Source organism: Halichoeres trimaculatus, unplaced genomic scaffold (genome assembly GCF_033239565.1).
Source record: "Halichoeres trimaculatus isolate MK-OKI-2021-1 unplaced genomic scaffold, fHalTri1.1 fHalTri1_scaffold_9, whole genome shotgun sequence".
Taxonomy (NCBI): Eukaryota; Metazoa; Chordata; class Actinopteri; order Labriformes; family Labridae; genus Halichoeres; species Halichoeres trimaculatus.
Genome location: NW_027437188.1, coordinates 10,625,318 through 10,653,288, shown reverse-complemented (window position 1 = coordinate 10,653,288; position 27,971 = coordinate 10,625,318). Strand labels below are relative to the sequence as shown.

At 43.0% G+C, this 27,971-nt stretch overlaps 1 protein-coding gene across 1 annotated transcript; it reads right to left on the bottom strand.

Annotated features, from left to right (window-relative positions):
• Positions 1 to 1,101: 1,101 nt before the first annotated feature.
• Positions 1,102 to 27,842, bottom strand: ngef (neuronal guanine nucleotide exchange factor). The gene is made up of 15 exons (XM_074679598.1): positions 27,593 to 27,842; positions 18,361 to 18,466; positions 15,633 to 15,977; positions 15,235 to 15,290; positions 12,439 to 12,689; positions 9,097 to 9,257; positions 8,861 to 9,013; positions 7,225 to 7,354; positions 4,762 to 4,836; positions 4,503 to 4,592; positions 4,148 to 4,311; positions 3,912 to 4,070; positions 3,477 to 3,556; positions 3,291 to 3,395; positions 1,102 to 3,205 (listed from the first exon to the last, which is right to left on the bottom strand). The coding sequence occupies exons 1-15, from the start codon at positions 27,825 to 27,827 to the stop codon at positions 2,943 to 2,945; spliced, it is 2,373 nt and encodes a 790-aa protein (XP_074535699.1). The 5' UTR covers positions 27,828 to 27,842; the 3' UTR covers positions 1,102 to 2,942.
• Positions 27,843 to 27,971: the final 129 nt, after the last annotated feature.

Here is a 27,971-nt window from a genome sequence, read left to right as displayed (position 1 = left end):
TAGCCGTGGTTACATGAGGAGTTTTTCGTCTCTCCGAATGGAATCTTTCTGAATGACTTTTCCAAAAACAATAGTATACATGGAAAGGAATATTCCAATCTCTGGTCTACATGCACCGCTATAGTCAAACAGAATACTCAATGGGGCATGCGCAGAAAATGTAAACATCACCAGCAGTCCAGTGCTGATTGCTTGCCGCCATTTTTAAAATTGAGGAACGTCTCTAGTTGCGTCTTACGTCATTTCTGAGCATGCGCTGTAAGAACACACCCTGACAACTTTCCGTTTGAGTGGACATATGATACCTCAATCAGTTTGGGGAAAGGAATATTCCACCCCTGTAAAACTGATTAAATGTCCATTCAGATTGGCACTTTTCTTTCAGAATGAGGTGTATACAAAGGTTAAATTATTTCCGTTTGAGCAAATAAACCGAATGCAAGCAGAATATTTGGGTCCATGTATATGTGACTAAAGACACACATGCATATAGGCCCAGAAGTGACGATTAGGCAGGATTGTTTCTGTGAAAGTTGACACTTTATTTTTCCAGGAAAATCCTGCAGACCTTACCTTTAATCACTGCGTCTTTGTGCACCTAACCACTTCCTCCTGCCAACCAATCTGTTTCACTATCAGCTTCCTTCTTTCTTTTGGACCTTCTTTGTTCCACACTGGCGTTACCTAAAATAAACCCCAAGACCCCACAGCTTTGCTGTATTTTCCCTACAATCTCTGAGTGCCCGAGAGCTGCCTCTGCTCCCTCTACTGCATCTTCTGGATCTCGCAGGGTCTCATAGAGACTCAAAGACTCATAGAAGCCTGTGACAGAGTGTGAATTCTCCCTCCTCTTCCTCTGCTGTGACTTTGTTAGAAAAACTGAGTCAGACTCTGTGATTAATGCTTTTTTATGAACAATAATTTACAGTTTACAAAATGAAACAACAATTATTTCAGAATCAAACATCAGATGAACTGTACACTGTATTTAAAGACACACAGGTTCACAATCATGCTGATCCAGAGACGTTCAAAGAGACGACACAGTCTATACACCTACAGAATATTGCAATTATTTGGCATTCAGTTGTTTTACTTGGATTGTGTGTGTGTGTGTGTGTGTGTGTGTGTGTGTGTGTGTGTGTGTGTGTGTGTGTGTGTGTGTGTGTGTGTGTGTGTGTGTGTGTGTGTGTGTGTGTGTGTGTGTATTCCAGTGAATCCTGCATGTTTGGAGTGGTGTTTGGCACACAGTGTGTGTTGTATGAACCCTGTAGGTTTGGAGACGTCTAAGGGTTCAGGGTTTGCGGGGAAGAGAGGCTGCGCTCAGCATGAGTTCACAGAAAGCAGATTTTATTCACCCTCTGAGAAATCAGCTCTACAGTTTCACTGATAACTGATCAGAATAGCTGAAATCTTCTTTCCTCAGTCCCTGAAGGATTCATGGTCCCTGGACCCGGTGTGAATGATCCTAGGTGTGTATTGTTTATGGGTTGGTCCATGCTCTTTGTGTGTGTGATCTGCAGTCTGATCCTTAGTATCTGAATAACAAAGCGTCCTCACATGATGCTGAGCCTCTGGTTTCTGCTGTCAGAGTGTTGCTCATCACATGTTGACATATTGTGTGAAGCACTGGAAGACACTTCTGCAGGCTCAGACCAGGTCCATGAACCTGCCTGAGGCTGGGCTGACAATGAACCAGTTTTTAACTCTCACTCTGTTGGAGAGATGTGCTCACATGTCCTGATCCGACGGATACTAAAAGCTCAGGCTGAACCAGATAAACCAGGACTTTAACCTGAACCTGGAGCTTCCTTTTGAAACCCTTGTTCATTACAGGTAAAGTCAGATAATTCAATTTCTGCACCAAGAGTAAAAAATGATCTTCACATTTCTGGCTTCAGACACAAAGCTCTCTAGTGCCCCCCGTAGACCGCATGGGGAATAACAGGACTGAGCTGACCGAACAACATAGGTTACAACTCAAAACCTGATCAGGATTGAAACATGACTTAGTCCGAACAGATCATTCCTCTATCAGCAAACACTGAAGTGTGTGTGTGTGTGTGGGGTTGGGGTGTTATAACTCTGGAGTAAAGAAGACAATCAGGCTTTGTTTAATTACAGAAGAGGCTGGATTGACTGACAGGTGGACATCCTATGGCTGTCAGTGAGGGAGCTAAAGGCTTGCCTCTTTCCTTGGTTGTAACTCAAACAAAGCTCGGTTTGTTTCATTATTTCCAAAAACTTTGGGCTTTAAATCTGTGTTTCAGATGTCACACAGACTCCATCAATGTTTTCTACAGACTGCGAGCAAAACCAGCCTGATGCAGTTCATCTTGGCTTTAGACTATCTTTGAAACTTCCTGCAGTGAAAATGTAAAATGCGTGTGGTTTGTGTGTATTTGTTCTTCCGTTATATAAACTCAGAGTTTTGCACCTGAAGCTGTAAAGTCTGTGTGGAGATAAGCTGAGCGCTGCCTCTCTGTCACTCTGCTGGAGGATCTCCAGCTGTGACCCTCAGGGGATTCATAGACGAAGAGCAGTAGATCTTTATACAACACTTCATGTATTTATTTTCTGAACTGTGTGTGGGCTGTAGCTCGCTGTCAAAGGTGTTTCACCATGAAATGAAAATATAGAGTTTGAAAACTTGCCCATGCAGCTGAGGGATGTGGAGAGAACCTGTGAGGGGTCCAAACCGTCCCCCGCTCAGCTCGAACCAAACACACAGCTGTCCTCCATGCATCACACACGTTTAGGAGACATGCAGCATTGCTTGTACAAGGTTATCGACTCAAGCGCTTTGATCACGTGTCCCAGATCACTGAGACCAAGATCAGGGATTTCTAACAACCTCCCTCCGCTAAGTGTAAATCAAAGTGTCACAGTTTGAGAACAAAGTCACAAGAATCCTGATTATCTTTTTCCAAGTGCACGCTGCTTCACAGCTTCATCTCGCTGCTCTCCCCCATCTGGTCGATCCAAGTGTTGGAGAAGTTGGACACCTTGGGCGTGCGTCTCCCAGATCTCAGGCCGATCCTGGTTCCAGTTAGCGAGCCTCCTCCTCCTCCTTCCTGGGCCTGCTGGATCCTGAAGGCCTCTCTCAGGTTCTGGGCCCGAACCTCTTTGCTATGGATCTCCTCCACTACCCGACTCGGGAACCAGCCCCTCTCGCCGTCATGGAGCCTTTCACCCATCATCCACCCTGGAGGACAGACAGACAGACACAGAAAGTGAGGTCGCAATGTTCAGAGAGGAACAGGAAATAGGAAATCAGAGACTTGGCTCACCGTCGTCTGTTCTCTCCAGAAGGTTCAGAACATCTGCCATCTCGATGGAGAGCTCGTCAGGCTCCTGAGAGGAGTACGACTGAATACACTGCACCTGAGGAGAGTCTGACACACAGCACACACAGTTTGACCTCTCTGCTATGAGCGCCGCAGCCTCAACTCTGTCCCAGTGAACGCCGCTCTCACCTGGCTGGTGGGCGCTGGTCGACATGAAGCGTGTGCGCCGGTTTGGAGTCAAAGCACACACCCAGCGCAGCTTATCACTCCTAAACAAGATACCAAAGATCAGTCGCAAGATACAAGAATAAAAAAAAAAACAAGAAACCAGAGATCAGGAACAAGATACAAGAGATCAGAAACCAGAGGACAGAAACAGAATTACAGAGATCAGAAACAAGATACTAAAAATCTGTTACAAGATACAAAAATAAAAAAACAAGATACTAGAGATCAGAAACCAGATACCAAAGATCACTGGCAAGATATAAAAGATCAGAAACAAGACACAAGAGATCAGGTAAGATACAAGAGATCAAAAAACAGGAATTGAGATCAGTAACAGGTTTTAAGGGATCAGTTTCAGGATCCAGTCTGATCCACTGATCTGACTCTGAAACTCACATGCTGCTGGTCTTTAGCATGTAGCTAATGGGACGCTCCTCTTGGTTCTCCAGCAGCTTCAGATTAAAGACGTTAGCCAGCATCTGACCCTGATCCTCCAGATCTTCAGTCCTCAACATGGCCCGAGAGCATGAGTCCAGGACCTGGAACTTGTCCCCACTGGAGACAGAGTGACAGAGTGCGTTAGGATCTTGGACTGTCTGTGAACTGACCCTGAGAGAGTCACAGAGTCTCACCTGGAGCTGCGTTTAGTGACCAGCAGCAGGTTGTTGAAGAGGAACAGGTAGAGCGGTTGGTACAGTTTGCGACTCTTCATGGTCCTGGTGCTCTTAGGTCCAGCCATCAGCTGCACCTCGCCCTTCTTCAACAGCCAGCGAGAGTGAGAGATGATGGGCACGGACTGTGGAGGAGCATAGGGGTCAAAGGTAAAGCTTGGGTCAGTAATGATCCTCAGAGAGACAGAGTGAGAGATGCTCACAGGTGGTGCTGAGGCAGAGAAGTCTGTCTCTAAGGTCTGTCTCTAAGGTCCATCTCTAAGGTCTGTCTCTAAGGTCTGTCTCTAAGGTCTGGATCTGTCTCTGAGTCTCTTACCTTGGACTTAAACTCCAGAGTCTTCTCGATGCTGATCAGCTCCTCAGTGCGACTCATTTTCCTCACGCCCTCGTTACACTCCTTCACAATCTGAGGGACACACACACACATACACAAACCATCAATCGAGACCGAAGCTTGGACCAGAACCAGTCTCAGAGGAACTGTTGGATCCAGAGAGGAATGTGATAGGGACAGAAACTCTTTACATGAAGAGTTTTAAGACACAGACACAGGTGGATATAACCCTGAGGCTCACCTGCTCCAGCTGCTGATGAGCCTTTATGGCGTTAGCCTCTCTCTCCGAATTCTCCTCGGCTTTCTTCAGGATGTTCTGAGGAGAGAAATAATTCATGAGAGTAAATCAGAGATTCTTCAGAGCGACTAAACCTCAGCTTCACTTTAAAAATCACGCTGACACACCATCACCTCAAAATAAAGAAACACGGAGAGCAGATCTCAGTCTTTTGCTCTGTGTAATGCTGCCCTCTGCTGGACACATCCAGAACTCCATGCACAAAACAACCTAAAGGTCCATTTCAGCTTTTTCAGACCCAGGCCTTTTTCTACATTTTGAAATATGCATGAAAATAAATAAATAAATATTAAAACAGTTTGAGGATAGTTTCTGTGGTCTGAAGCCTGATTACACTTCAAAAACTGAAATCTAAACAAGCTTTTTATGTCTTATTGTGAGTTTAAAAAATGACTATTTGACTTAACCTAGCCACACTCTGAAAGTCTAGAAAAATGTCCTGACAAAATAAGGCCTGAATTACCCTTACATAATGCTGATGATGATGGTGGTGGTGGTGATTGTAAAGCAGATGTTGTTAATGCATTTGTCTGAAGGTTGTTTGCTTTGATAATGAACATTAACGGTGTTAAAGCTCTAACAGCTTCTGTTTGTGTGTTACTGTGATAAGCCATCAGAAATCAGAGTAACAGGGTTTTGACTTTAAATGTACCTTTTTTGAACTGCTAAAATAAAAATAAAAAAAAAACTTTAACAGCATACCCTCATTTATGAAGAAGCTTCTGTGTGTCGCTCACAGAGCTCTTCCCTCATTGGCTGCTAGTTAAGCCCAGATACGTGAGGTTAAAGAGCTCAGGGGGAAGTTCAGCAGATAAACATTATGTGAATCTGTGTGTGTTAGTGTGTGCGTATGTGAGGAAAGAATCAGTCAGCAGTACATAATTAAAGTTGTATTTATAAACCTTAATGTCTTCATTCCAAACATACCTCTGCATGTTTGTTGCTTCCTACGTCTGCTGAGTGTGTGGGAACATTTTCACTCAGCAGACGTCAAACACTCAGAGGCCTGTCTCCTGTCATTACCTCCTTATTTCATTCATTCTCTCTGTTTTTACTTATTATTATTATTATTATTATTATTATTGTTGTTGTTGTTGTTGTTGTTGTTGTTGTTGTTGTTGTTGTTGTTGTTGTTGTTAAAAAAAAAATCTTTATTTATCCCCAAGGGGAAATCAAGGTGCATAGAGCCATCAACAATGAGAACAGACAGCACAAACAGACTGACCATATTCCACATTAATTTAAAGTTTACTGTTTAAAATAATAAAATCCTAACTTCAAGAGGATAAGTTGTTTTGAAAAAAGGGGAAGCTGTTATAATCTGAAAGGAGTAAAAATGTAAAAAAAAAAAAAAAAAAAAAAAAGATTCACAATTAAGTTAAATGAACAGTACGTCACAGTAAGGGGGATAAATTTGTGGGATTAACCTGGAAAAGGACACCAAACAGGCAAAAGCAAAGTACATTTTAAAAGTAATATTATTAAATCAAATACCTTAAAATTTATGGGGAAAATAATTGAACAAAAAAAATATGGGTGTTGTGACAATTATAGGAGTTTATATATTTATCCTTTTTGGATCCTTATTCCTTTCATTTTTTTTGTTATTTTCTGTTTATTTTTCATCTATTTGGGTGAAAATAACACATTAAGTTTAATACCGCATGATGGCCTGCAGTTCTTTTTTAATTTACTGCACATGGTGATGTGTAAAAAAAATTTTTGTGAGGGAAGGGGCAAACAAAACAATAGCTTTTCTTCTTTCTGCTACCTTTTCATTGTTATGTTCAGGTTGTAATATATATATATATAAATATATATATAAATATATATATATATATATATATATATATATATATATATATATATATATATATATATATATATATATATATATATATATATATATATATATATATATATATATATATATATGTATTGGTCTTTGGTTAAATGTTTAATTTTTGGAAGGAAATAAATCAAATCAAATGAAAATCAAAGCAAATAAAAAAGTAAAAACAATTGCTCAGATTATTAAATATAAGAAAAAAAATCAAAATATTAAAGTGCCAATAAAATACTCAAATTTAGAACAAGTTAAAAAAAAAGGAAAAGAAAGAAAAATCCTGGGTTCTGGAGAACAACAATGGAGTATAAGGAGTGTGAAGCTAAGTGTGGAAATAAGTATTAAATGCCAACAGAGGTTGGCACGTAGTGATTGTGGCCTTCTGACGTGAGTTAGGGGAAAGTGAGGAGTGGATTATGGATGTTTTGAGTTGAGGAGAAGCACGGCTCTGGGCACAAAGCTGTATTCTTTCTTTAAATAATTATTTTTATTTATTTTTATTTAATTATTATTATTTGGTTATATCATCCCTGTCTGTAGATTCACTTTCATCTGTGTACCTGAACCAGCAGCTTCAGTCTGGTGATCCTCTGGAACGGAAGGATGAGGAAGGATGTGAAGGACAGACCGCGGACTCGGGGGTGGTTCTCCAGAGTCGCCATGGCCTCCCTGAACGCCTGGTTCCCCTCCCTGCACGGATGAACACAAAGTCCTTAGTTAATCACACAATTTGATGTTCAACCATTCAGAGTCACAGGCCTTGTGTCCTAAAGCTGAATCTTCACCAAGCTCAACCCAACAGGAGTCAGAGCTGGTTTGTTACTGAGACCTCCAGGTCTGTCAGACCCAGGCTAGACCAGCTGATCCAGGATCCATGTATTAGAGTGTTTAAAACTGCCCCTAACTAACACTGCTTACACACCAGCAGGTTTCTGACCCAGATCCAGATCCATCTGTAGTGTTCATGTTGGTATTCTCTGAACAGTAATTACCTGATAAATGAATGCCAGTCACTCAGCACAGGTTGGGCCAGGTGAGGACAGGCTGTCTGACAGGTAAAGACGCAGCAGAGGACGCCGCTATTAATGCCGTACTCCATTATGACAACAATGAGAGAGAGAAAAACACATCCAGCTGAGAGAAACAGAAATCTGAACCAAAGCTGAGAGCTAGAACAGTGAGGCAAGTCACAGGGAGGGCTCCTCAACTCCTGGTTCATGAGCTAAAGGCACTCAGAGACCAGCCTGTCTCCTCTCTGTTTCTTGCATGTAAAGATTCTTCGATAAAACCCCAGGATTGAATCTGAGGATCTGTGATCCTGACTAAAGAGGACACTCTGATCCAAACAGCTCCTCTCCTCTGCAGCATTAGATCATCTCTCCCTCTCACTCTCTGTTTCTCAAACCTGGGACAACAAACATTTCACAGCTCGCAGCGTGACGAATGATTGAAGCTTCGTCAGAGGAACATTCAACTCTGAAGCTGACATTTCCTCTGGATCTCAAGGCTGACCTGTGTCAGTTTTTCTCCTTTATTTTGAAACAGCCCTCATGCGTTATTTTTGTCTTCTGTTTTGAAAAGGTGTCTGCAGTAGCTGGCAGGGGTCCAGTGTCAGAGCGCCACCTGTCTCCTCGTGGGAACGTCACGCTCAGGAATGTGCTGGATGAAGAGGCATTACAGAGACCACACCCTGAACATCACGTTTGACACGATGTGATCCAGACCGGTTCTCCACGTCCACAGAGAGAGAGAAACACAGCAGGGAGCCCCGAGGACGCCAACCCTGACTGATCTCACAGAATGCCAATTCACCAGCTGCAGTCAACCAGGACCAAGACTCCACCACAAACACCTGACACAGCTCAAACGCTGCTGCTGAGAGAGAGCACACCTGGCTCCACCTCCAAACCACAAACCACCGGCACCTCTGGACCACCAGAGCCCAGCTGGGACCTCTGGACACAAAAAAGACTGCAGTTTAAGGAAATAAATATCATAACTTATCTCTACTTTGAGCCCTGCTCTGATCTGGAGCCAGGTTCTCAGAGAAAGAAATAAACCAACAGATAAAACGATCTCAGGGGATTTCCCAAACCAGCTAGAGCCAGTGCCAACACATCGACCCTACAGAAAGCTCTGGTCTGATCCAGGCTCATGATCCAGACTCAGGTTAGAGAGACTCAAACAGGGACTCACAGGATGCGTCTGTAGTTCTTCTCCTGGTACACCTGGTTGATGACGTATTTGATGAAGACGTGGAAATGCTCCACAGCGTGGTACGAAACAATGTCGCACACGTCAGAGATCAGAATGGACTTCTCGATGCGGTGCTCCAGGTCCATCAGGAACCTAAAACAGTCAGAGAGGGTCACTGAGGGGTCAGGAGGTACAGTCCTATTCCTAAAGGAGAAAAACAGGAGACCTGGACGTACCTCTCACTGGCCTTCATCACCTCCTCAATGTTGGAGAACAGGAAGTGCATGTCGGACTGGCTCAGAGTGTTGATCAGAGCCGGGTTACGCAGGAAGTGGGTCTCCAAGATCTCCAAACTCTTATAGTAGGACGCCTCTGATGTGACCAGCTCGAACATGGCCTGATTGAGACACACACACACACACACTTGTTGACACAGAGCTTGTTTTGGTTTTAAGACGTGATGAAGAACAGAAACAGCATCCACCATATGTGAAACCCAGCAGGACCAGAACCAGAACCAGCAGGAGTCAGCTGGTTTCTGAGGATAACAGATGGTAGATTTCATTCCTCTGTTTCTTCATGACATAAGTTGAACCTGAGCTGAATATTTTAACTCATCAGTGAAGAAAGCCTCTGACATTGGTTCTCGGTTTTTTAACTTCAACATATTTCAAAAAAAAGAAAAAAAAAAGAAAAAGAAAAGAAAAAGAAAAAGAAAGAAAAAAGACAACTTCAATTTGTTTTTGATGCCCTGAACTTCAGACCTGATGGGGACTTTTGATATATTTGAGGAGGTGAAACTTGGTTTGTTGGGTCATTGAGATCACACTTAAAGTGAAAGGATTACAGGATCTTTTATCACTAAAAAGTAAGAATGACATAAAGTAAATAAGAACATTTACAGTGATCACAGAGTGGGGAATAAAATCTGCTTCTGTATAAACCTGCAGTCAACACAGTCAGCTCCTGTCAGGATGAGTCCAGACTCTGTTTCTAATAACACATTAAAAGTCTGAGAGCATCTTCAAGCTGAGAACAAGCTGAGAACACCTTCAAACGTGGTTATACGGGTATATTTAAAACTCTGTTTGGGGTACGAAGCTGAAGACTGTTGGAGAAACTCTTTACAGCAGAGCTTGAAACCATCTCCTCAGAGATAAACACAGGATCAGAGAAACTAAAGGTTATCATGTCCTCGCTCTGGTTCTCTGAAGAAGGTAAACCTGAGTGTTTCAGACCAAGTAAAACTTTCTGTCTCACATCTCCAGACTGATACATAAACATGATCATATTTTAGTAAAACTGTTCAGGCTCAGGGTGCGGTTCATGGAGTCACGGTACTTTGACTCTGAAGTGACAGTTCATCAGGCTTATGTAACAGAAACACCCTCGCACACACACACACACACACACACACACACACACACACACACACACACACACACACACACACACACACACACACACACACACACACACACACACACACACACACACACACCGAGCCCTGCACACTCCCATGTAAACTGCTTTCTGACAGATAGTTTCTCTAAGAGTCTTGTTGACTGATGAATAAAAAAAAGTAAAATCTCTAAATACAAAACCGGTTTACAAAATCCTTTAAGGGTTTATATTTTTAACTATAAATAATCACTTTATTCTATTCTAACCCTCATTTAGCGAATTTATTAGTGCTCTAATATTGTCTTTGTCAGGGATTGGTTTTGTGTTGCTGAGCGGTGACTGTATGAAACATCATTTCTCTCTCTTGGGAACATATAAAACAGATAAATGAACCTTTAATCTCTTTGATGAAGATGATTATTCCTTACTGCGTTTGCTCTGAGGTTCAAATATCCCCAGAATTTCTTTGTTTAAAGTTAAAACAGAGACATTATCAGATTGTGGATAAAACCAAAAAGAGGGGCAGTGTTGTACCAGTGAACAGGAGCTTCGTTTAATCTGACTTAAAGAGGAAAAAAATAAATAAAATAGAGCTTTTGACGTCAGAATAATAAGAACAATCACCTGTCAGACCTCTGATAAATGCCTTTTTAAACTCTTATTTTGAAATATCAGTTCAGATTTTTCTGTGTTCAGTCTGCTTGACGCTTCATTACTCTCTCAAACCTCATAAAACCACACCTGTACTGACTACTTTCTACCAGAGGTGGCGTCAGAGACAGTGGCGTGGCGTGGAGATTTTTTTTGAGGAAGCCAAGTGAGACAAAGCCTCTTATCTGTATTTTTATTTTGGGAGTGGGGTACATAAAAGACTGTGTTGCTGTTTGTATATCGCTATTTCATGTAACGGAACGACCTGTTAGAGTGCCCAGACAGCGCTCATTTTACTTACTTTGAACACCGACACACGCCCTTTCACTCTCCCACCCTCACTCACTCATTCACACACGTACGTTGTCCTCTTGACTTAGCTTAAACATCTTATTAATTCATTCAACCGCACACTTAAACACACAACCGACAGCTTCATGCACGCTGCTAATGTGCTAATCTCCCTGATTTCATGCAGTGGCTCGAGGACGACGATACTGTGATTTGATTGGTTTGAGGCCAAAGACAGGGTGGCTTCCCTTGGCACAGTCTTGGTCAATCACAGATGAGCAGTGTCATGATCACGGCCTCATCTGATTGGTTAATTATTCTTGTTTTTTTTCACCAAGGGATGCCAACTCAGCTTGGCTTCCTTGCGGACAACAGCGTGCAGTATCATATTTTCACCACGCATTTGCCACAGAACATTTACGAGGGCGCTGTTTTACACATTGTAAAATGCTCAATAACTAGAGGAGAGGAATAAGGAAGAGATAACAGTGACAAAACACAGAACAATTATCGAAACTGTTACAAAGGAATATTTTCATTAAATCACAGCTACAGTCTAAAAAAAGAGAGGAAGCATGGCTTCCCTTGGCCTCCGGGAGAAAACGCCACTGGTCAGAGACCCAAACTGAGCTCACAAGTTCCATCCACCCATTCATTTTCTATACTGCTTATTCTGTCCAGGGTTATGGGCAGAGCCTATCACAGCCACCTGGCCCTGGACTGGCTGCCAGTCAATCGCAGGGCTAACACACAGACAAACAGACACTCACAGCAACAGATACAATTTAGAGTGGCCAATTAACCTGATGACTGTGGGAGGAGGCAGGAGTACCCAGAAAGAACCCACAAATGTACGGGGTGAACATGCAAACTGCTACAGGAGTTTGGACAGGTGAGATGGGAATCAAACTGATGATTCTTGCTGTGAGGCTGCAGCACAAACCACTGGGCTGCAGCTTCAGAGGTTATTTTCCTCTAACTGGAGAGCTTCTGCAGAGGCACAGGGGAAAGTCTTCAGCCTCCTGATGTTTAACCCACATCAGAACAAAAACGCCTCCTGTCTGAAGAGCTCTGTGTCTGTCTGTCACCTTCTCAGCAGCTCTGCCTCCCTCTAGGTGAATTTTCCTTTGTTTCAGGCCAGATGATCAAACCCTCTCTTGCCTGTATCGTTCATGCTACAGTCCTGCTGAGGTCATGCTAACGCCCCCTCCTCACCAACACCAGCCTCTCACCTCCTGCATGATGACTTCTCTCTGCGGCAGCTGGTTGAGCAGCCCGCTGGCCTGAACCACATCCAGGTTCTGCCACAGTGTCAGAGACCGAGCGCTGTTCCTCAGCTGCAGCTGTAACACCGGGGCAGACACCACACCAGACCCCTCTTCCTCTGGACCCCCCGTGTCCCCCGGGGAGAGGTTCTCCCTCTGCCGACGCTGCTCAATCTCCTGCTGCTTGGAGGTGTCACGGTACTCCTGGTAGAGGAAAGCTGTAGGGAGACAGAGATGGTCAGGATGAAGGTCTGGGCAACACATCAGACTCAAACACGAGTGGACGTCAAACACAGAGTTCAGGTTTTATGTCCTGCAGACTGGAGATGTCGAAGTGTGCTCTGAGTGTCTTTGCAGCTCATGAACTAAAACCAATAATTCAACTAAACTCTGTTTCACAACCAAGCGCAGGAATTTTCCAAGAAGATCCAAGAGTTAACATCCCCGAAACCATTACAAAAAAAAAACAAAAAAAAAAAACTGCTATGTTTCTGGTGACAGCAGTGATATAAAATAAAATAAAATTAAACAAAATAAAATAAAATAAAATAAAATAAAATAGAATAAAATAACATTAAATTAAATTAAATTAAATTAAATTAAAACAAATAATCAAATAAAATAAGATAAATAAAAAATGAAATTAAATTAAAATAAATTAAATAATAAAATTAAAAAATTAAAAAATTAAATTAAATCAAATTAACAAGATAAATTAAAATTAGTATTAAAATTATCCAAATGATGAGGTAGAGCTCTGTCTGCAGACAATTCAAAATGCAACCACACCTAAAAAAAAAAACAGGCCAGATGGAGATGTCAGCTCCTCCATAGTTTATATTTCTTCAATCTGAGCTCTGGTGGAGTAATATTTCAACATCCTGACTGCAGCATGAAGGAGAGTCAGAGCTGATCTCTGCAGCAGACGAACAAACATCGCCCATGTTTACGTATTCTGATTGGATCAGAGCTCAAACACAGAGCTGAAGTTATCACACAGCTCTCTGTGAGGCAGCTCTGCCATGTAGAAACATATAAAGAGCTCTGGAGTTAAAACTGATGATCAGTATTCCGTTATATAATCTATCAGATGAACCGCTGAGCTGCTCTCTCACCTGAAGCTGCTTCTCCCTGTGCTGACTCAGGTGATAAAATGATCCATGGCTGCATTTTCCTCTCTGCCTTCTCTCTGTCATATACTAAAACTCTCACCGTCATGGCTCCTCTTCCCTCTGTGAAGGTAAACTAACGCCATGAGGCCAGCTCACACTTTGCATTCTGGGAAACCAGCTCAAAGACAAACAGCTGTGAGCGGATTGATGCTTGGTTTCTGCAGCTTAAACTGAGACACAGCAGAGACTGGTGACATGCACGCCAGCATGTTTCAAGGACACCTGAGCAGCATCGCTGTGGTAATTCCTGACAGAGGAGCAGAGGGTGAAGAATTATAAACGCCTGCAAACAGCTCCTCCTCCCTCTCCTCCACTTCTTTCTGATGATGATGGTTTATGTGAGGATTCACATTTCGAACCTGATGTTTGAGCAGCCTCACGCCGCAGGTGATCAGCAGGTGATCAGCAGGTGTGTGTGTGTGTGTGCGTGCATGTGTGTGTGAGTGTTTGTTAGTTAAGATCCAACATAAAGCTCCTGATGTTCTCCTCGCTTGCTCTGTGTGTGTTTAACATGCAGGAGGTGACTTTAACACGGGGGCTTGTTGCATAATCTCTCTCAGTCATATACTGCAGATTTGTGAGGTGGGCGTCGAACAGGAGCAAGTCTTACATAAGAGCAGGAGAAACACACACACACACACACGCATACACACAAACAGCAGCTCCACTAACATCTGAAAATCCCTTCAGAGCTCCTCTGAGCCTCAGCCGAGCTGCTGAGCTGAAAAACTATGGTCCAAACCTGTGAAGAATCTCCCGCTGGGTACACAGAGACAGACACAGACCGTCAACACACAGACCGTCAACATTCAGACCATCAACATTCAGACCGTCAACACACAGACTGTCAACATCCAGACTGTCAACATCCAGACCGTCAACACAGACCGTTGTCACACAGAATTTCATTTTTTAGACTGTCAAACTACAGGCTATCATTATTCAGACTGTCATCCCAGACCGCTGTCACGCAGACCTTCACACAGATGGTCTCAGGTGTTCAGGAAGCTGCAGTCTACATAGGAGACCCAGTATTGGGCACAGCATGAAATCTCTCCTCAACCTGCTCCAGAGTCTCTCTGCTGGTGGTTCTGTTTCTGGACTCGTTCATTTAGACAAACAGCTGGATCCTCATCTTAAACTTCCATACGTGCGCCTGATGTTTACAACATGCAGACTGTCAGCATGAATACCTGAGTCTGGTACCTTTCCCTTAGCGTGTTGATGTTCTGTTACTCTTCGTTGCGTAAACCTGCTCCTCTCTCACACCTCTCGCAGACTGGAGGATCTGTCACTCTGCTATCAGAGGAGCTGTGAGGGGTCAGGACAGACCCAGACTCTGATAGTTCGAATTAATACAAGAATACCCTGTTCTGACCTGTTTCAGTAAAGCTGTGAGCTGTTACATCACAGAGTGTTTCAGCAGGTTTATCTGTTGTTGTTTGGCTGTGGGTGGGACATCTCTGGATCCTGTTCAGCGAACACGTCACAGGATCCTTCTTTTGGATTCTACTGGTTAATAACAACTCACAAAACCATCCAAAGCAGAGAGATGGAGACGTGTTTACAGGACCCACTGGTCCCCACTCACCAATGTTTTTGACGATGTTCAGTCCGTGGCAGATCGTCTCTCCATTGCTCAGCAGCCTGAGGGGGAGAGAGAGGAAGTCCATGTTTGGAAGATGAAAGATGAATAATAATTTACTGTCTGTTTTAGTCTGAATGTTTAAAAGACAATCGTCTGTCTCTGTCGTGAACAAATAGAGCCTCTGAAACACTAAGGATCAGGTCTTTGATGGAGGTATAAAAACATCCTTCACACCTCCTCACAGTCCCTGTCTGACCCTCACTGAGTCACTGATTCACTGCTTCACCTGCTCCACCTGCTCCACCTGCTCTCTTCTGTGATTTACACTCTTCATAAACTCATTAAAACACTCCTTTCCTCTCTCCTCTCTGTGTAACACCTCTCTCTTCCGTGTGTCTAACCTGAGGTTGGCGTTCTCCCGGTCCGCCTCCTCTGACCCCGTCCTCTGAGAGCTCATGGCGTTCCCTCTGCCTTCCTTGACTCTGCAGGCTGCGGCTGTGTGCTCGGACAGCTGCTTGATGTCTCCGCTGCGGATGTTGTGCGTCCGGTACGTGAAGGTATCGGCGCTGAAATCTCTCTGCTGGTTGTTGGAGGAGGCAGCAGAGATGTCCACACTCTTCCCTCCTCCCACTCCTCCTCCCGTCCTCTCTGCTGCGTCTCTTTTGTGCGGAGCGTGTTGGCTGCTGGCCTCCCCATTGCTTGGCAACGCAGCTCTGGAGTGATGGAGCCGTGGTGAAGGCTGAGGGCTGATTTCAAAACACAAAAAAAAACAGGTTTAGAGAAACATCTTCAGAGAAACAGGGAGAGCTGAGTTACTGATGCTGTCTGATTTATTAGCAGACTGACTCACGCCACAGGCTGGAGAGCTTCACCTGTTCAAAGAGACTCCACCTGCTGCACTAAGTATTTGCTACTAGGGTCTAAATTTAGTTCTGGGGAATGAATTTACCTCAAAACAGCACCCATCTGGAGGGTAGTACTTTCTAGAGGACCAGGGACTTTGGGAAGCAGGGCCTGCAACTTAGGTTTCTGATTGGTGGAGCAGCCACGAGGGATGGGTACCAAATTAGATACTTTGATAGGTACCAACCGAATTCTGTCTGTAGTACCAAGTACAGATCAACATAAAATCAAAAGGTACCATGTTTAGGTACTTAAACACATCCTTGTGATTGTGAGGGCGTGTAAAAGCAGGCAATTTGAATGATGAATGATCAATGAACACAGCATTGCAAGTTTATAAATTGAAGAATAAATATTTTGAATTGAAAAACTTTAAGTTTTTCATTAAACAAATTTATATTTATGTTCACATACACACACAAAAGTACCTAAAATTGTTGAGCACAGATACCGATTGCCAGGTACTGGACATTGGTACTGTATGGTTTCAAATGTGAAAGGTACCCATCCCTAGCAGCCACAGTGTTTTTAAATGCCGCCTCCCTCCGCCCACTAAGATGACCCCCAGCTGTGATTGACTTGGTTTAATTACTCCCGAACAATGGTCTTCTTTAAACCTGACAGTGTGAGTGTGTCTCTGCCAGCTGAAGATCTCCAGTGTTAAGAGTGACTCTGTAAACTGGAGACTTTCAGCTGAACGTGTCAGTGGATAACCAGCTTACAACAGCAGTTGAAACATGGAAAAGTCCTCAGGAATGCATCCTAGTTTAGTTTTGATAATTATATATATATAACCTCATCCTCACACAAGTCGTCAATGACGATCTAGAGCTGTTCGAGGAGAGTGCATTGCTAAAAGTCCTGGATCAATGGGCTCATGTTGAAGTTGAAGCATGGCTCCACCTCTGCCGTCTTCATGCTTCAGAATGGGGGAGTGATCAGGTGTTTTACTGACGGCTTTGTCTCTCAAGCTCGTCTCCTTCCAAAAATTAATTAATGAATCCCATCAAAGCATGAACTTTCTCCATGCTAACAGGCTAACTGGAGAGTCACACATGTCGATGCCAGCCTGTCTGTCTCCTCCTTTCTTACTGCCCTCGACTGGTCTGAAGGTGTCATGCAATTACTTTTATCTTTCTCCAGACATCACTGGACCGATCTTCAGGCCACAGGTGGAACATAGACAAACTAGAAAAACACTCAGAGAGCACATATCTCTGCATACTGTGATTGTCACACAAAACGTTAGTCCTACCTTAATGTTATACTCCCTTTTAGCAGACTGTCTGCTACAATTTGGTGTTAGTTACAGGTTTGTATGATAATTTGTTACCTGACAGTGTTAAAGATTATAATGACCCAGTACATATTTCATATTCTGGATCTTAGCATCCAGAATATTCCCAGGATCTGGATCGTACTTTTACATCTGTCAGAAATTATGATGACCTTGTCTTGTATTTTATTTTTGCAAAGCAATTTGACCATTTATCGTGGAGTTATATACACATATGGTGAAAACGGCCCAATCTCACAATGATAAAGAATCCTTTAAATAGTCCTGAATCCAGACGGTGATCTGGATCACCTCCAAAATTTAATCACTTCTTCCTTATCCCATTTTGAACATTTCCTGAAAATTTCATGTGGATCTGTTTGTTAGTTTTTGAGTTCTGTTGTTCACAGATAAACAAACAGACAAACTCTCCCAAAACATACCCTCCCTGGCAGAGGTAACAATAGGCCACAGGAACCATTTAGTTCCTGGTAATGTATTCCAAAATGGTTCCTGGACCCTCTGCTGGTTAAGCATTTAAAGTGCCATATCCACAGACTGAGGGTTTGAGTGTTCTGCCTCACAAATTATTAGTTTAGTATTTAAATGTGTAAATATGGGTTAAGGATCAAACAAACTGGAAGATGATTGATTTTCTGTCCTCTCTCCCGCAGTGCTGAGTTTTCTGTGAACGCCTGAACACATCAGACAATAAATCAACTTCACTTTGTTCTTTATCGCAGACAGGATAAGCCTTAACAGCGTGTGCGTGCGTGTGTGTGTGTGTGTGTGTGTGTGTGTGTGTGTGTGTGTGTGTGTGTGTGTGTGTGTGTGTGTGTGTGTTTGTGTGTGTGTGTGTGTGTGTGTGTCTGTGTGTGTGTGTGTGTGTGTGTGTGTGTGTGTGTGTGTGTGTGGCTGTAGGGTTGGGCAGCGCAGGCATGCAGACTCACCGTCTGGCCCGGGGCAACAAAGGCGACTTCTGCGGCGAAGGAGAGTTAGAGGGGGCGAGCCGGCCTCTGTTTGAAGGACTGTGGTCTGGACCAGGTCTGAGAGAATCTACAGGGGGAATGGAGGAAGAAAAGAGAAAGGGAAAGACAGAGCAACACAGAAAGATAGAGGAGGGAGGGGGGAGATTCCTTCAATCAATCATTGTTATACAAAGGAACAAGGAAATCAGACTGCGGTTATTAACACTCCCTTCATTCACTTGCCACTGCCAATAATGTCAGACACACACACACACAGAGTGAAAAATGTAGATGGATGGTTCTTGGCTGTGAAGTGTAATCTCTGTGGCTGCTGTATGTCTTTAGACTGTCCTCTCCTTCTGATTCATGACAGCGTTCAGTCTGATCAATCAGCTGATCCTTCTGTCCTGTCAGCGATGTTTATATACCTGCAGGTGGGCTCTCAGTCTGTGTTTACCTGTATCAGGTGGGATCTGTTTGATGGTTCTGATCAGAGAAAGGATAGATGGAAGCTCAGTGTCCATGTCAGAGTGTGTGAGTGTGTGACTTTGACACACTGTGGGAAACCTGCTCAGGGACAGCTCTGGGTTTAGAGGATTAACATTAAGAATGAGAGCTGACAGGCCGTCTCTCCTCTCAGACAAAAGCATCAAAGACAACGCAGCGAGAGTACAGCTGAGGTACGACTTAGGAGAGGACTGCTGTCAACATCATGGTAAAAAAGCAACACTGCGTCACTGCGTCACTCAGTGCGTTTACATGCAGCTTCAAAAACTGGACTATGAGCTTAGTCAGCATGAGATCAGACAGTTGGAATGCATGTAAACAGCGTAGTGGAATCGAAAACTGGAAAAAGCATTGCGATTAACACACCTAGATACTGCAATTGCAATCGGACAATAGTTGGATTTGGCAGGTCTTGGTGCGACTCAGCGTTCAGCCAGAAGAGGAAGTGGATGACCATGACAAATAGAGTCGCTGCGCTCATACAGTCTATGGCTCCAACACAACAAACCAGCACTCTGGCACACACAAACATAAAATCATGAAGAGCTACAGCTTGATTGTTGTTAGGGTGTTACTTTCTATTCAGGTGAACCAAAACTAGTTTGATAAGCACACAGCTTCCCTTATCAGAAAAGGACACAGCGCCACCTATCAAAGTGGAGTGAGACATTCCCAGCCAGAAGTTTGATTCTCTTCTCTGAGAGGGTGAGAGGATGACTGCCTCCATGTAATTAACAGGGTAAAAACATTGGACCGATCTAAAAAGATGGGCCCATGAGGAGACAGGTCTGATTAGACAGCTTCACTTAGGCCCCGTTTACACGACAATGATTCATCTGAAAACGCAGTGAAAAAAATCTGTGTTTACACGAAACGCTAATGACTGAAAACGCTGTAGTGAGCACCCCAGGCCTATGGGTGGTGCTATAACTGACGCTTTTGTGGGTTCTCCACCGAAGTAGAGTTGAGCCGATCATCTGGTGTATTGGGGAATACTAAGTCAAAAAGTGGAGCGACAGATGCAGATTTTGTTGAAAGACAGTCAGCAGATTCAGCATATTGAGCAGCACAAGCACAACACAGTAGTCCGTGACGATCGTACCAACGGTACTGTTGTCCTGTTGTATGCACGCGCGCAAGGCAGACTGTGACGTCAGCATTTCCACTGAAAACTTACTTACTGTTTACACGGTGTCGGCAGCGTTTCAGAAAAATCCCACTCTGGAGGCCGTTTGCAAAAGTTTGCGTGTTAGGTCAGCTGAAACGCCGTTTCCGTGTAAACGGGAGGCTGAAACGCAACAAAACTTTTGAGTTTCACCCTAAAACCGTTGTCATGTAAACGGTCCCTCAAATTTACAGCAGGTATAGAGCACCGTTATGACAGGCTGTGATGAGAGTGATGAGAGTTTTAAACTGTGATGTCTAAAAGCTTCAGCCTACACTGAAGGTTTTTGGGTGTAACCTCTGGTGGCCGTACTGAAACAATGCAGCTCATCAGCTCTGTGATTGGTCAAATAGGAAGCATCGTGTTTCCCTCATTTATGTTTGTAGAATCATCATAGATTAGCCGTACAGCTCATCCTCAACATCGTGAACACCTTCAACATCTTCATCATCCTAAACATTCTTACCATCCTCACCATCCTCAATGTACTCAATATCCTCAACATCCTCATCATCCTCACCATCCTCACCATCTGCATCATTGTTATCCTCAACATCCTTAACACCCTCAACATCTTCCCTATCCTTATCATCCTCGCATCTTTGTCATCTTTAACATCCTTATCATCTTCAATATCCTTATCAGCCTCAGCACTTCATGATCGTCATCATCCTCAACATCTTAAACACCTTCAACATCTTCATCATCCTAAACATTCTTACCATCCTCACCATCCTCAACATCCTCATCGTATCCAATATCCTCAATATCCTCAACATCCTCATCATCGTCACCATCCGCATCATTGTTATCCTTATCCTCTACATCCTGAATATCCTTACAGTCTTTTTTATTCTTAACACCCTGACTCAGAGGACTCCCTAGAGTCCAGAGGAGGTGTTCACAAAGATACAGACCATTCGGGGTCACATGATCACATTCAGGTGAAGTCTGACATCGGTGATGATGCATCAACTGTTTATTCCATGGTCAAAGCTGATCTCACCTGTAAACACCTGGGCAGACTGGCAGCGCAGAGACAACACCTGAGCAGACTCAGGATCAGCACTAAGAGGAGGAACAGCTCATCTCATCTGTAAACACCTACACAGAGAGGGAGCGGCTCCTCACCTCTTCTGTCTGTCATCAACAGGTCACTCACAGACAGATTAAACATGAGCTATCTTTATCTTTGTTTAGAGAGTGCAGAGAGAGGAGATAAGCAGACAAATGTGAGATCAGGCACACCTGAGTGTAGAGCTCACTGAGGATGACTGTAGTATCATATTTCTGCAGGTGGGGGACTAAATATCTAGACAGAAACATCATCATGTCGAACAGGAGCTGTGCTGGCCTGCTGGTTTCACCTTAACTGTCGCCACAGCGCCAAACTTCAGACTGCGTCTGTTTCTCACTCTCTTCCTTTCTGTGTGTGTGTGTCTGTGTGTGTGTCTGTGTGTGTGTATCCCTATCCCCCCCCCCCCCCCCCCCCCCCCCCCCCCCCATTCTCTCTCCCACTCTCTCTCCTCTATCTGTCTCTCTCTAACCCCAACACAGTCGAGACAGATGTCTGTCTAACATGAGTCTGGTTCTGTCCGAGGTTTCTGCCCGTTAAAGGGAAGTTTTTCCTTGCCATTGTAACTTGCTAAATGCTGCAAAGTCCTGTACTCATGGTGGATTAAGATAAGATAAGACTCCTTATCTTGTCTTGATGTTGGGTTTCTGCTAATAAAATTTTATTAACATTTACGGGTCTAGACCTGTAAATGTTTTTGTAAAGTGTCTTGAAATAACATTTGTTATGATTTGGCGCTATATAAATAAAGACTGATTGATTGATTGATCATCATCATCATTATCATCATCATCTTTTCCTGTACATCTTAAACCTTACCTCACATGAAGCATCTACAGTACTTATCCAGAGAGACAGTCTGAGCCTTACAGCTGAGGGTCTTGATATGAAAACCACCCAGTTCACCCAAACACCAAACCTTAACACCAGGTTTCTTTAGATGTGGGCACTGCTGAAGAGTCTGACTCTGAGACAGTCTAACTAAGTCTAATACAGAGTCTGAGTCTGCTGCAGGTCTGGGATTAGAGTCTCTGAGTGGATCTAAGCTAACAGGACCTCCTTCAGAAACAAACAGAGATCAGATTTTAGTTTACTGTAACACCTGTGTCTGTGACCCTGACATCATCCCTGTTTGTCTGAACGTCTGAGAGAATTAAACCTCAAACCCAAAAGAAGACCCTCCACCTGGCCTTTTGCAGATACTTCAAAAATACCCAAAGATACTCAAAGATAACAAAGTAGTTTTATAAACCTCATACATTCCTTTCCAACATCCCTTTTCTGTTTTAAATACACATTTTCTATTATGTAAACTTAAATAATGCCTCACAAAATGCTTAAATATTGAGAAAAAAAGAGAGGTAGACCAAAGCACAAATATTTCTCTTGTGCATAATGTATAAATATGAATAATGCCTCAAAATCTAAGAAAAGCAAACACAAAAACTAAATAAATAAATAAATAAATCGATAAATAGATAAATATAGAGGTTTTAGTCAGGTTTGTAAGCTTTGAGCATCAGGCTAACCTCAGGAAAATTCACGGAAGTTTAAGACTAATAATCTCCACAGAAGGTTATTAACCCCCAGCCTCTCCTCTTCCTCACTCAGTTCTGTGATATAGTAAAATGTTCAGTGTCTGATCCATTGAACACACAGCTGCTGCGGGACGTCAATGATCCTACAATTTAATGTCTTCACATCATTAACACAAAGAGCAGGATCACTCTGATAGAGACATACCTTCAGCACAGAGCTAACAGCCTCTTCACACTATCTCTGTGTGTGTGTGTGTGTGTGTGTGTGTGTGTGTGTGTGTGTGTGTGTGTGTGTGTGTGTGTGTGTGTGTGTGTGTGTGTGTGTGTGTGTGTGTGTGTGTGTGTGTGTGTGTGTGTGTGTGTATCAGCTCTCTCCATCAGTCCACACAGCAGCCTCTCTGCTCGGCTCGTCCTCCACACTGCATCATAAAAATAGTTTTTTCTTGTGTAACACTCAGAAACCTCTGCTTCAGTCAGAGCACACACACACACACACACACACACACACACACACACACACACACACACACACACACACACACACACACACACACACACACACACACACACACACACACACACACACACACACACACACATGCACTTGAACATCCTGATCCATCTCTCAGAGGGAGACTCAGTGACAGACAACAAGAGATTCTCAGTGAAGTGTTGAAGTGTTTTAAGAGCAAAATAAGTATCAGAAACACGTTTTTTGATGTTTGTAGATTTTGATTCTTTTTTACACATTTATCTCTTCTGAGCAGAAAAAAAAGAGTCTGATTTTTTTCTGTCAAACTATTTAACTTCAACACTGATTTGAAGCTGACAGATTGATCAATCTGTGACTGCTCCGCTCTTTTTTAATGTTTTCCATAATGCCGCTTTCCTTTGAGCCAAAACCAGTGTCTAATAAATCATATGACTGAAAACAGATCCTTAGCGTTCAGGAATCAGTTCACTGACTGAGAATACTCATCACACTGATCTGTGAGTGATGACACACCTATTTTGATCACTAAACTTTGATCTGCGGCTCGATTTTCTGTCAGATCTTGGTTTCTGTTTCCTGAGAGGTGAACAAAGCTTCATGGCCTCTCACCTGTTTGCGACCTGAACTCAAGGCCAAGTTGGAGACCTAAAATAAACCCTCAGCTGAGTGTTGCCGAGATGCTCTGAGTGATGTCAGGCTGCTCGCAGCGTTTGCACAAGCAGACATGTTCACACATGCTGAGTCGGAGTGAGTTCGGCTGCAGAGAGCTTCCTCTGCAGCTCTGAATCAAACATTGCGTTATACAAGAGGTGATGCAAGAGAGCAAGCCGCTAGAAGAGTTAAAACCAGGGAGGATGAAAAAATTCAGCTAATCTCCAACAGAAAACAACAAAACATCACCTCTATTCAAAACATCCTGTCAGACAAAACACCACGTCCTGATATCAAGAAACTGAAACTGTGAGGTTTAAGTGACACAAAGACTCAGAGCTGAGGGGTATGATGATATGCAGCAGGTCTATTGAAAGCTGAGTGAAGCCATAAACTGTCTATAAAAATAAAATCGATAGCCCACTTTGGCATCTGATCACTGTAACCAAAGACTCTTTGATAGTCAGTGTCAGCTTTTAATGTCTTGTGTTCCTGCCTGCTGTTAATCTTGAGTTAAATCTTTATTTTTTTATTATTTTACCACCTCACGTGGAGCCGTATCATCAGTGTCTGCATGGATCATTAATCCAACACTCAGTTTTTTTATTATACGCTGATGACGCTCAGAGATTGTTTCCAAACCGGCTGAGTGGGTTTGACTTTTCTCAGCTATTGGATAATTACCGGAGTGACTTTTAATATTTATGTGAAGATTTCATTTTCATCTTCAGGAGATACAAATCTCAGGACAGCAGAGAAACTTTAACATGAGAGGAGTCTTCAGGTTCACAACTGTCTCTTTAAATCTGATTCACAGAGGAGTAACTCCTGAGTATAAAACTTATGACAGGTTAAACTTTGTCTGGTCGATGAATTTCTTTTTTTTGAATTCACACACATTGAGGACAAAGAGTACAGTTTAGGAGAGCACTCCAGTCACATCATCAGATTATAATCCTGTGAGCAGACAAACCTGCAGGCTGAGGGATTAACACACTTCATCCTGCCCTCACATTCATTCCTTCATCGTCTTTCCTCTGCTTTATTTAACACGAGCATGATTCATGTGATGATGAGTTCATGATGTCACTCTGTCACAGAGCTGGCTGAAAGAGAGTCAGACTACTCCACGTCAAACTCGATCTCTTTTTTCTTCTTCTCTATGAGTTTATTAGAGAGCAGCAGTCAGCCTTCAGATTGGTCCATGTCTGACCAATCAGCAGCCCAGCACAGAAAATATCCTCCATGTTGTTAGGTGAAGCTATCAGCCTCTAACGTCTTTAACACAGTGTCAACAGGCAGAGAGGAAATGACTCATCTCTGTGGATGTTTCTGATCTGACACTTCATTAGATGATTACTTTTAAATTAAGAGGGAAAAAAATACAGAAAAAAACTGTTTGGATGTTTCAACCAATCAGAATCAAGTATTTTTCCCAGCTGTTTGATCAGGAAGGACGAGGTGATAATCATTCAGGTTATTCTTCGGGTTTAGATACAGGGAAACATTCAGTTAAATGTTCAAGTAGATCCTCAGGTGAATGTTCAGTAAAAGTTTGGGTAACCATTCAGGTGATTGTTTTGATGAAGGTACAGGTAAACGTTCAGGTGATAATCAAGTGAATGTTTAAGTTAGTCTATCAGCTAAACAGTCAGGTGAGCGTTGAGATATTCCAGAGTTTAATGAATGATGCCGGATGAGATTCGACGGTAAATGATGATCCGGTCTGATGAGTGTGGTTTGCTCAGTAATGAGTTTTAGGATGTGATGACTTATGTAATGAGCTGAAGCTGTCAGGTGACCATAAACCTGTTTGAAAAGAGACAAGTGAGAACACCTGGAAACAGCTGAACCCTGAAACCTGTCTTCATACCTGCTGTCAACTCTGACACAAATTAATGAGAGTGTTTATAAATGTTTTTTTTTCCTCAGGAGCTTCACCTGAAGCTGCTTTTACCTTCACATGGACTGGTTTAGGTAGAGACGCATCACAAACTGCCCTCTGTAGATGACCTGATGATCTCTAAGGTACTCAATTAACCTCTGAACCAAAAGATTGGCTTTAAACTCGTTTCTGCAGAGTCATAATTTTGAAAAGGTCTGACCTGATCTACACAACATTGAACACTAACACCATGTCATCAGCAGACTTATGGATATGGAGCAGGCTGTGTCAAATACTCAACTCTGATTGGTCAAAACTGCTGATGCCAGATAAAAACTGACCACATGTCCAATCCACCCAAAGAGAAGAGTTCAGAGGGTTTGTCTCTTGGTCAACAATGAGGCCAAAATGTTTGATTTTTTTAGCATCACACTGGTCAACAATGAGGCTAAAACATTAGCTTCTGTTAGCATCATTTTTGTAAACAATGAGGCTAAAACATTAGCTTCTGTTAGCATTATTTTTGTAAACAATATGGGGAAAAAAATTAGCTTCTGTTAGCATTACATTGGTCAACAATGTGGCTTAAACGTTAGCTTTTGTTAGCATCACATTTGTAATCAATGTGGCTAAAGCATTAGCTTCTGTCAGCATCACATTGATCAACAGAGTAGCTGACTGATGAATGAATCCCGTACACACCATCAGATCACATGTGTTAAAAACTTACCCGAAGTTTGATCGTATTTTGACCCTGAATCGGCCCCTGACTCTGAGTTGTCTTTTCATCTAAATATTAAAAATGTTTATTTTAATATTTGTAAACTCAGTGAGGGTTTTCATCTAATGCAGCACTTTGAAATCTTCAGCTGTGACTGACTCTCCTGTTATCAGACGTTCCAGCAGTTGATGCTATCAGTGAAAAGAGTCATCAGTGTCACCTGTTGCGCTGCAGGTACCAGGTGATCAGATAAGACTGTATTTATCAATAAATATCAGTTATCAGATGCAAATAAAGAATTCTGTCCAAAAACACTTCGAGTTTCCTCTTTCTGCGAAGTCTTAACTCATCATGTGAGCGTGTGGAGTCACGTTATTCAGCACAGTTTTATGATTCATGTTTTCTGTGAGTGTGAGGCCGACAATCTGAGAGTTACTGAGTGTTAAGTAATGGTTTGATCCCTCCCTGAGAGGCGGACAAAGTCTAAGCTCCATCGCTTTATTGTTGGGTTTGTTTGAGCTCTGAGGAACGCTGTGTTCCCTCCCTCTAAGGGAGATGTAAAGGACTAAAACTCATTCAAAAAATCATCACATTCAAGCTTTATGCTCTCACTGAGACACTCAGTCTCCAATTGTACACAGGTGAGACAGGTAACCTATTGCATCAACATCTGGTCTTATTCATATCACAGGCGAGCAAACAGGTGTAATAACAGGTGAACTAACCATGGTCAGTCTGCAGTGATGCACAGGTTGGATGAATAAACAGTCACCCAAACATCTGATCTGTTTCAGTGCCGCACAGGTGTACCAAGTACACCTGGTGTACTAACAGCACAGGTGTTCCACCAGGTGAACAGATAGCTGTTCTAACATCAACCTGTTGAGGTGATACTCTATGTTACCTGTACAGGTGTTTTTATGTGTGCCTGTACAGGTGTACCTCAGCGTGTTCATGGAGCGTTTCAGACAGAACAAGTTCCTCAGGTTGTTTTCATTCAGACATCAGAGGCCGAGCCTTTTGTTCGTCTCTCAATGAAAACAACAAAGAAGAGTTTCTACCGAGACTGTAGCCCAGAGCTCACCTGTTCACCCATTCACCTGTTCACCTATACACCTGCTGCTGTGAGTTAGAGTGAACCCCCGTCAGAAGTGTTCAGGTAAAGGTTAGAGGTCTTACTGTCAGAGAGCTCGGCTGCGGTCTGTTTCTTCTTCCTCATGGAGCGGTAGAAGCGTGAGTTCCTGAGTTTGGGCTCTCTGCTGAATCCTCCTGAACATTCGTCCTCCTCTTCCTCATCCATGTGACACGTCTGGATCACAGCAGGGGGTTTCTCCGGGGCCTCCTGAGCCTTCTGACCCCACTTCCCCCTGAAGAGGGCGGTCACAGACATGGTGGAGGACTCCTTGTTCTTCATTTGAGTGGGTTAAAGCTTTTCTGAAGGAGTGTGAGGTAGTTATCCAGAGTCCAGGAGCAGATCCATGCTGAGAACAAAAAGTAAAAAAGGAGTAAATCCAGAGAAGAAGAAAAAGAGGAAGCGGAGTGTGTGTTTCCCTGAGTG